We start from the raw sequence: 9,995 nt of genomic DNA on the forward strand, positions 1-9,995 counted from the left end.
AATGGCATTCTGAGATTTGATTTGCCAAGAAACATTCCTTCCAGAATTGTTACTGCTACACTGGGGTGGAGGTGGGTCAGGTCCTACCAGGATGTTCAAGAGCTGCTTTAATTATCAGTTATTCTCCTCTCCTTTTTCTGGATACCATGCCCTGGTTTTCATCTTCAAGGTTTTGGGGATTGGCTTGACTATGGTGTTTTATGCAAATGAAGCTAACAGATTTGTGCCTGCATCCTGGGGTTCTCTTTGGGTGCCCAATGATGCGGTTGCTTGGCCCCAGGCCTCCACTAGGGGGCACCTTCTGTCACTTCAACTTGGTTTTCTATAGAGTCATGGAGGTCTTTTTTTTTTAAATTATATTTTATTTGCACTGGTGTTTAGCCTGCATGTATGTCTGTGTGAAGGTGTCAGTTCTTAGAATTGCAGACAGTTGGGAGCGGCCATGTGGACACTGGGAATTGAACCCAGGTTCTCTGGAAGATGAGCCATCTCTCCAGCCCATGGGGGGTCGTTTTTAAAACTGGTCACTGGTTCTATTTTGTGTTTGGGAGGGGGCTGTCATAGTGTCTTTGGGAAAGATCTTCATTTTTTTAATCAGTAACTTGGCTAACTAAGCAGCGTTTGGTCGGATTCAGATGTGATCCCGGTGACAGATATCCCTGTCCTCTTTGTCCCAGGGACATCCTGATCACCAGCGTGGATGCCATGACAACATTCAAGGACCTCTGTGAGGAAGTGCGAGACATGTGTGGCCTGCACCAGCAGCACCCGCTCACCCTCAAGTGGGTGGACAGTGAAGGTAGCCCCAGTCTTGGGATGATCAGCCTGAGCTCCAGGGCTTAGGCTAAGCAACCTCCCCCAAGTACAGCTGAACTTGTTAGAGCCAGCTACCTCAGTACAGTGGCTGCAAATGGGTGAACAGGATCTGAGACAGCACTGAGAGCAAGGCACAAGGGGGTGTGCCTGCTGTGCGGGGTGCCTCGAGCTTGCACAGCGCCTTCCCTGACTGTCCCTCTTCTGGGGTGTTCTGGCAGCTGCTTTAGGAAGGACTAGCTCTTCACTTCAGTTTCCCACCTCTTGATTTCTCTCGCTCTCTCCTCCCCGCTTTCTCATCTCATCTCTCTCCTCTTCCCTTTCTCTTCCTCTCTTCTCTCCCTCCTGTCTGCCCCTCCTCCACCTCTCTTGCTTTCTCTGTGTCCCTCTGTCCTTGTCTCTATTTCCTCCTTTCTCCTCTTTCTCTCCCACATTCAGACTCATGGAGAACTGGGTGAGATGGGCGGCCAGGAGAGACCCCTTTGCACAGCTGACCTACAGCTGTCAATCACTCAGACACTGCATTAGGCAGAGCACATGACCGCTCCTGTTTCAGCAGAACTACTGGCACATGGGCTGGTTGTGTGTATCTCTGCATCCATCGAGACTTTACCTAGGCCACCTAGGAGGAAGTTCTAGGGCTTGCTGCCTAGCAAACTCTTAGAGCTAGCTCCCAAGGCTGTGTGTGAGTGAACATGACTTCCTTCTGGGGATTGAGAGGTTCTTTTTTTTTTTTTTTTTGGTTTTCGAGACAGGGTTTCTCTGTGTAGTTTTGGTGCCTGTCCTGGATCTCGCTCTGTAGACCAGGCTGGCCTCGAACTCACAGAGATCCGCCTGGCTCTTCCTCCCGAGTGCTGGGATTAAAGGCGTACGCCACCACCGCCTGGCGATTGATAGGTTCTTACATGGAACACTCAGGTCCCATGAGGGGAAATTAACTCATTGGTTTGGATGGCTGTTCTGGAATCTCCCACCCCTGCTCGGTGCTGATCATGAACAATGAGACTTTGAAGTGCTGAGTAGCTCAGGCCTCTTTGCCTTCATACTTCTGTAGCCTCATTGGTGCCTCTTACCTCCACCCGCTAGGTGACCCTTGTACCGTGTCCTCACAGATGGAGCTGGAAGAAGCTTTCCGGCTGGCCTGTCAGGGCAGAGATGAAGTGCTCATCATCCATGGTAAGTGAGAGATCTAGAGCCGACTTTTCATCTGTCCACTTAGTCTGTAGAAACAAATGGCCTGTCTTAGTTTGCTTCCTGCTGCTATGACAAACACTGTAACCAAAGCTACTTGGGGAGGAAAGGGTTTATTTAGCTTACACATCCTGATCACAGTCCGTCGTCAAGGGAAGCCGGGGCAGAAACCTGGAGGCAGGAGCTTATGCAGACATACCTACCCAGGGGTGGTACTGCCCACAGTGGACTGGGTCCTCCCACATCAATCAAGAAAATGTCGCACAGACTTTCCTAAGGGACAATCGGATGGGGGCATTTTTTCAGTTGAAGTTCCCTTACCCAGATAACCCTGGCTTGTGTCATGTGTACAAGACTAACCAGAACACAGCCTGAGGAACTCTCCTCAATGATGGGATCTTTGACAACCTAAGGGTTGGGAAGCCATGTGGAGTCTGTCACTATAAAACCTTATGATGCTCTTATGTGCTTTTAAAAGTAGATTTATGGGATTGAAGAGATGGCTTAGTGGTTAAGAATACTTGTTGTTCTTGCAGAGGACCTGGGTTCTGTTCCCGGCACTCACATGGTGGCTCACAACCGTCTGTAACTCCAGTTCCAGGGGGATCCAGTGCCTTTTCTGACTTATGCAGGCTCCCATGAGCATGTGGCGCACCCGCATTGAATCAGACACACACATACACATAAAAATAAATTTACTTAATTAGAAATGTATTCTTGTATTCATTTATTTATGCATGTACAGATGTGCACGGATGCCACAATCCATGTGTGGAGATCAGAGGACAACTTACATGAGTTGGTTCTTTTCTTCTTTCTTCATGATGTGGGTCCCACAGATCAAATTCTGTAGCTGGAAGTTTCTCCAGTCCCACCCAGCCCCACAGTCCCTCAGACAATTATAAAATAATCACTCCGAGGCTTATATTAATTAAAAACGGTATGGCCTATGGCTTTAGCTTTTGGCTAGCTAGCTCTTTCATCTTAAATTCACCCATTCCTATTAATCTGTGTGTTGCCATGTGGCCATGGCATTACCAGTCTGTTGGCATCTTGTTGCTCCTTTGGCGGCTGGCAGCTCTGGACTCTGCCCTTCTTCTCTCTGTGTCTCTGCTTGTATTTCTCACCTGGCTGTAAGCTTTCTTGCCATAGGCCAAAACAGCTTTATTTATTATCCAGTGGGAGTCACACATTCACAGCGCACAGAAGACATCCCACAGCAGAACTCAGTTCCTCAGGCTTGATGATAGGTGTGTTTACATACTGAACCATCATGCTGACACAGAAACTTAAGTTCTGCCGAGCCTCATGGTGTAGGCTTGTTGAGAAATGGAGGTAGATAAACTGAGAAAGTTCAAGACAGACTTGTGCTATAGAGTTAGTGAATGCCAGCTTAACGAGACTTTGTTTCAAAATAAAAAGTAAAAAGGGCCAGGGACGCAGACCCTGTGGCTCAGTGGAAGACAACCTACCTAGCATTCTCAAGACCCAGGTTTAGTTCCTAGTGCAGCTTTTTAAAGTCGATTTTTTTTTTTTTTTTCTTTTTCGAGACAGGGTTTCTCTGTGTAGCTTTGCGCCTTTCCTGGAACTCGCTTTGGAGACCAGGCTGGCCTCAAACTCACAGAGATCCGCCTGGGTCTGCCTCCCGAGTGCTGGGATTAAAGGCGTGCGCCACCACCGCCCGGCTAAAGTCGATTTTTAAGATAATTGCTGCTGTCCTTTGTTGTGTCTGGCTTACTTTATTAATGAGAACTGCTAGTTTTCCTTTGACAGCTCTGCCCTCCAAAAGCCTTTTCCCTGGAACCATACAAATGGGGCTTAGCACGGAGATGTTCTCGGGTACTGAGGTTCTGCTGAGGAATGTCTTCCTGGTCCTCAAGGGGTCTGTGGGGACACTTTGGCTCAGGGCAGGACTTTCCCTGAGAGACAGTGTTAATGGCACAGTGATCACTAACTTTATCATTTTGTTTCTTTTTATCCAGTTTTCCCAAGCATTCCAGAACAGCCAGGCATGCCTTGTCCTGGAGAAGACAGTGAGTGTTCAATTTTTTTTAAATTTAATTTGATTTAACTTTATGTATATGGGTGTTTTGCCTGTATGTGTGTCTATGCACCACATGAGCCCTGGTGCCTGCAGAGGCCAGAAGAGGGCATCAGATCCCCTGAAACTGGAATTATAGTTATCAGCCACCATGTGGGTGCTGGGAATCAAACCCAGGTTCTCTGCAAGAGCAGCCAGAAGTCTTAACCACAGAGCCATCCTGCCAGCCTGACTGCTCCATTTTATGTATGTATGTATGTATGTATGCATGTATGTATGTATGTATTTATTTTTCGAGACAGGGTTTCTCTGTATAGTTTTGGAGCCTGTCCTAGAGCTCGTTCCGTAGACCCTGCTGGCCTCAAACTCACAGAGATCCACCTGGCTCTGCCTCCCTAGTGCTGGGATTAAAGGCGTGTGCCACCACCGCCCGGCTCCATTTTTAAATTTCCTTTTAACATGTGCCAGGTGCTAAAGGTAGAACTGCTGGTCCATTGTGTCAGAGCAGTGGGTGAGTGCCTTGTGTGAAGCAGGGCCCTGGGACCCAGAGTCGTTTACCTTGGTGAGGAATCTAACCGCAGCGTGAACAGTACTGTAACCTCAAGAGCTCTTTGCACTTTGGCTGGCTCCCTCATGGTTTCCGTGGATGTGATGTGGCTGACTGGTGCTTTGTTGGCAGTGGGGGAGGTGAGGGTAGGAGGTGTGGTGGGCTTGGTTGTGAGGTGGCATAGTAGAAGGCCCTGATTTGTCCCATGAGGGAAACGCCAGGTCAGAACACGTGGACGCTGCACCTGTGCATCTGTACCACCGCCTGCCCCGTGCGGACCACCCGGGCCTGGAGTTCTTGTCCTCTCCGTGTCTTGTGCTGATCTGTTCATTTCCCCCTTTTGGCAGGAGATGAGGGAAGCAGGTCCGAGGAGTGGTGGGATCCAAGGGGGGCTTTGTCTTTGCCCTGATTGTGTCCTGGAGACCATGCTTAGCTGTTAAGGGGCGGCACGGTCCTGGGGGTGACAACTTTTGGCTTACCTGGTCAGTGAAGAATTACCTGAAGTTGCACAACCCAGTGTGATTAGAGGGAGGCAGGTGCTTAACCTATGTGTTTTGCCTCTGGTGGGAAGGGGAACCAGCCCAGGGACACAGGGTAGGAAGCCAAGAGAGAGTATCGGTCAGGTGTGTATGCGTGTATATGGGGGTGTTGCCTAAAGAGGCCTTTGACAAACTGGGTGGTGTGGAACCCAGGACACGGAACCTTCCAGCCCAAGTCCCAGGCAGCCTGTGCAGAGTTCTTAGGATAAATGGCCAGCGTGTTGTGTTTCCAGGTCCTGTGGAGTACTCCTTGATGCTCCAGACCCTCCCTCTAGGGTGCCCATGCCCCACGGAGGGACAGGTATCTAGACAATATATCTTTTGTTTTTGTTTTTCGAGACAGGGTTTCTCCGTGTAGCTTTGCGCCTTTCCTGGAACTCACTTGGTAGCCCAGGCTGGCCTCGAACTCACAGAGATCCGCCTGGCTCTGCCTCCTGAGTGCTGGGATTAAAGGCGTGCGCCTTTAATACTGCCCAGCTTTAGACAGTATATCTTTATGACTATGTAAAACAATAAAATAAGGCAGGGGCTGGCAACATGGCTCAGTTGTTGCCTGATGACCTGAGTTTAATCCCTGGAATCCATGTAAAAAAAAGCAGAAGACAGCCAGCTCTACAGAGTTATGCTCTGACCTCCAGACACACACCGTGGCACACATGTACCTGTACTCACACACATCATACACACGTGTACATCACACTATGGCACACATGTACCTGTACTCACACATCATACACACGTGTACATCACACTATGACACACATGTACCTGTACTCACACATCATACACACATGTACATCACACTATGGCACACATGTACCTGTACTCACACATCATACACACGTGTACATCACACTATGACACACATGTACCTGTACTCACACACATCATACACATGTGTACATCACACTATGGCACACATGTACCTGTACTCACACACATCATACACACATACATCACACTATGACACACATGTACCTGTACTCACACACATCATATGCACATATACATGCTCACACAATAATAATAAAGTTCTAAAATTAAAAAAAAAAGAACAAAATAAAGCGGCTCAGGAGGGAAGTTGAGGTTGGCTTTCACACTGCTTGTCAGCAGGTGTGTTTCAGGTGGTGTCTGTATGTTACCTGGATGACTTTTTGGTTGTGGTGACAAGATTGTGTTCATATGTTCTACCTTATATCACGAGAGTCTGCATGCGGTCCCTGTGACCACAGGGCAAGAGGGTAGCCCAGATGTGTGTGGATGCTATAGGGAGGGTGCCTTGAGTTGGTGGGATGTTGCCATACAGTAGTGTCACTGAATGTCAAGAGCTTGGGGACTCTGCTGAAGAGTAGAAGTCGGGTGTGACAAGGTAGGTCCATATCACCCTGTGGGCATGCAGAAAATGTGGCTGACGTGGCCACATGAGTAGGTCCTTGAGATGCTTGCTGGGGTGGCTCAGTCTCGATAGACACTCAGTTTTGTCAGAACATTCCATAGAACCTTTGCTGAGATCAGAAGGTCTTGAACTGAGCACCACAGAAGATGATTGACAAGCCAGGGGCCTTCTCTCCAGCTTATGGATCATGTCCTGGCTGTCTGGTGCACTGGGGTGTAGAAAGGCTCTCATCTCTCGGGGCCTGGAATGTATGAAACAATAGGATCCTGAGAGAGGGTCTCCCGGTCTGTGTTGGTGTCCTGTCTCCCCAGTGTGTAACACTTGCCCCTTGATGTCTGTTCCTGTCACCCAAGGGAACTGTGTGACTTTGCTGCCTACAAGGACATTTGTGTTTATAGTTTTGCTGAGGGTCAATGAGGAGGCTCAGCCTGGTGGGATGTAAATAACAAGGGTGAACCTCCTTGAGCTTTGTTAGGACAATATGAGAAGGACGGACAGACACATAGATAGATCATAGCCAGCGGTGGATACAAGTTTGAAGACTTTGAAGGACCTGGTTGACATGGAACAAGGGAGTATCTAACAGCGTGCCATGCTGGCCAGTTGTAGCAGGCCTTTTTGGTCTGCCAGCCCCCAAATCATGACATTGAGCCTTATTAATTATGAAAGCTCAGCCTTGGCTTAGGCTTGTTTCTAACTAGCTCTTATAACTTAAATTAACCTATTTCTATTTATTTACGTGCTGTCACATGGCTCATGGCTTTTTTACCTCTCTTCCTGCATGTCCTGCTTCCTCTGCATCCGGCTGGTGACTTCACCTTTCTTCTTCCCAGAGCTCTCTGTCCAGAAGTCCCACCTATAGCTTCTGCCTAGCTATTGGCTGTTTAGCTTTTTATTAAACTAGTCACAGCGACACATCTTCACACAGTGTAAAGGGATATTCTACAACATTTCCTCCTTTTCGTCTAAATAAAAAAAGAAAAGTTTTAACTCTAACACTGTAAAACCATATACAATAAGAACAATTTTCAGGTAAGAATTAAATTTACAATGTCCAGTTCATTTGCATTTGTCAAATTAAGAAAAAATACTCCGTTATCTATTCTAACTTAGCCCAAAGTTTTATACCCAAACCATTTCTTGTCACAACTTGTATTACCATCCTAAAAAGATCTTTTTATACCTTAAAATATCTTTTTAGATAAATAACTTAAACTTTTATGTTTCTCAGCCTTATAAACTTTACATCTCTTTTGTAAGTTTCTTCAACTTCTAAAACTATAGAAATGACAGAGACATTTGGCTGCCTGGACAGTCACCCAAGGTTCCTCTGCAATGTTGGGGCATCCATCTTCAGCCTACAGGCCTAGAATGTCTGACAAACTTTTCTGTGAAGGAGGAATTTTTTGAAGGACTGTCCTACCTTGTCTTGGCAAAGTTAAGCAGTTGCTTTCTTTTGTATCCTGCTTGTTCAATTTGGACAGCATACTGTTAGCAGTCAATGCAAGGACAGTTTCTTGCCCAAATGGCTCGCTTTTGCCACAAAGAAAGCAAACTCCATATGGAGGTTCTTCAGTGCCCATCATCATTTTTTGAAGTAAATTGGTGCTGCCAGGAGCAGATGTGTCTCACTGTCATGAAAGCCTTATGTTATTAAAACATTTTAAGTGCCATATTCCGTAGGTCTTTGAAGTGTTTGAAGATCACCCATCTATCTAAAATGTATCTCTGTGTAATCTTGAAAACATACCTAACATGACTATAAGTTTGATGTTATAAAAAAAACTATTAACCTGCCTTTTTTCTATTATCCTAAATAGCTTTCAAGGACTAAAACTTTACATTACATTTTTAAATGAGCTGCATAGGTACAATACCTTAAACAAGAATAGAAACATATATATAATATAACTAAAGTAACCTGCTGGGAACCGAACTTGGGTCCTCTGGGAAAGCAGGAAGTTCTCTTAACCACTGAGTCATCTCTCCAGCCCCAAACCAAACAGTTTTCTAATTTGAATTTTCCTTGGATCCTGTGAGTAAGTTCCTCCTGGTTGTTATGTATAATATTTTTTACCAGGTTCCTAAATTTGTTTTGCTAGTGTTTTTGTTGTTTGTCTTTTTTTCTTTTTAATGGTCATTGATGCTGGTCATGAGATTCAGGGCCCATTGGGATAATATAAAGACATCCATCTTGGACTTCTGACTTAACCACATCTACAAATTAGGTCTTACCAGCAAGTTTTAGGGAAAGGATGTGGGCACATCTCAGTGGGCACATCAGTGTTCAAGCACCCTCAGTTGGTGGCTACATTTGAGGTCCATTTGCCCTCTGCACCTTGTAGGTTGGTGGGGCTGGTCTGACTTCCTTCTCCATCCCACTTTGTGGGTGGCCTTACACTGTTGTGCGGGAGGCTGTGTGTGACTGGGGTGACCATGGGGCACTTGGTGGGGGTTGGGTCCCTGGGGGTTCTGAAGTGGATGTCAGGTTCGTGCAAGGCAGGAAAAACTTCCAGGTCTGTGTCTTGACTCAGTTCAGGGGCCTGTTCGTTTCTTACACCTGATGAGCTGCTGTGGTTGCTATCCCACCTGTTAATGTGTTTCCTAGAGACCTAGAGCAGTGGCAGCAGCAGACCTGGGCAGGTGAGGCCATGGCAGGAGTGTGGTCACCAAAGGAAGCTGAGGTGGTGATCTGTTCAGAGAATAGCCTGAAGCTCTTGGGGCATGATGTGTGTGTAACCAGAAGGTGCTGGGAACAGGCTGAGGGAGTGGCTCAGTAGGAGGGTAGTGGCCTGGTCTTCAAAAGGCTTCGGTTCCATCCCTAGTGTTGGAGAGAGAGAAAAAAAAAATGAAGTAATGTGGTATTCATGTGGGTACTGTCTTATAGGCTACCATTTGTGTCACATGACTTTGGGCAGGTAGGTGAAGTATGTAGTGCCTCAGTTTCCCCCCTCTAAGTGGAAACTATGAAACTAATGACATTTAAAAGGGTATATTCCTGTATTCCCAGCACTTGGGAGGTAGAGGACAGGAGGATCAGAAGTTCAGTGTTATCTAATGAGTTTTAGGCCAGCCTTGACTAGTCTACATGAGATTCTGTCTCAGAAAAACAAAACAAAAACATAAGGAGTTATAAAAACATAGGAGTCACTGGAACATGCTCAGGGAAGCCAATTCTCTCTGATAGTCTGCTATAATAGTCACCTACCAGCTGGTGATCAGGTACAAATGCGAGTTCCCCACCAAGTGCCATTAAACCTTTGCATAGTCCTTCCCTTGGCCTGGAGATGGGGAGGAAGTGAGCCAGGCTCAGGGTATGTGGGAGTTATGGCTCACCAGGTGGTTAGCAGGGAAACTGAGGTAGATCTTGGTGGGCTGTTGCTCTGAGCAAATATTGCGGAATCTTTTCCAATTCCCTGAGACTTGCCAGTATTTATAGGTAGGCCTATTGTTCTGTTAAAAATCTAC

General features: G+C 46.7%; 1 protein-coding gene across 2 annotated transcripts in view; it reads left to right on the forward strand.

Annotated features, from left to right (window-relative positions):
• Positions 1–9,995, forward strand: part of Prkcz (protein kinase C zeta) — a 117,755-nt gene that overhangs the window by 13,443 nt on the left and 94,317 nt on the right. For both annotated transcript variants that reach the window (XM_052718440.1, XM_052718441.1), the window contains exons 2-4: positions 678–799; positions 1,900–1,989; positions 3,987–4,037. In XM_052718440.1, the coding sequence (XP_052574400.1) occupies positions 678–799; positions 1,900–1,989; positions 3,987–4,037 (263 nt within the window). The remainder of the gene's footprint in view (positions 1–677; positions 800–1,899; positions 1,990–3,986; positions 4,038–9,995) is intronic.

The sequence above is a fragment of the Peromyscus californicus genome, unplaced genomic scaffold, assembly GCF_007827085.1.
Source record: "Peromyscus californicus insignis strain IS unplaced genomic scaffold, ASM782708v3 Scaffold_5__1_contigs__length_169319896, whole genome shotgun sequence".
Lineage (NCBI taxonomy): Eukaryota > Metazoa > Chordata > Mammalia > Rodentia > Cricetidae > Peromyscus > Peromyscus californicus.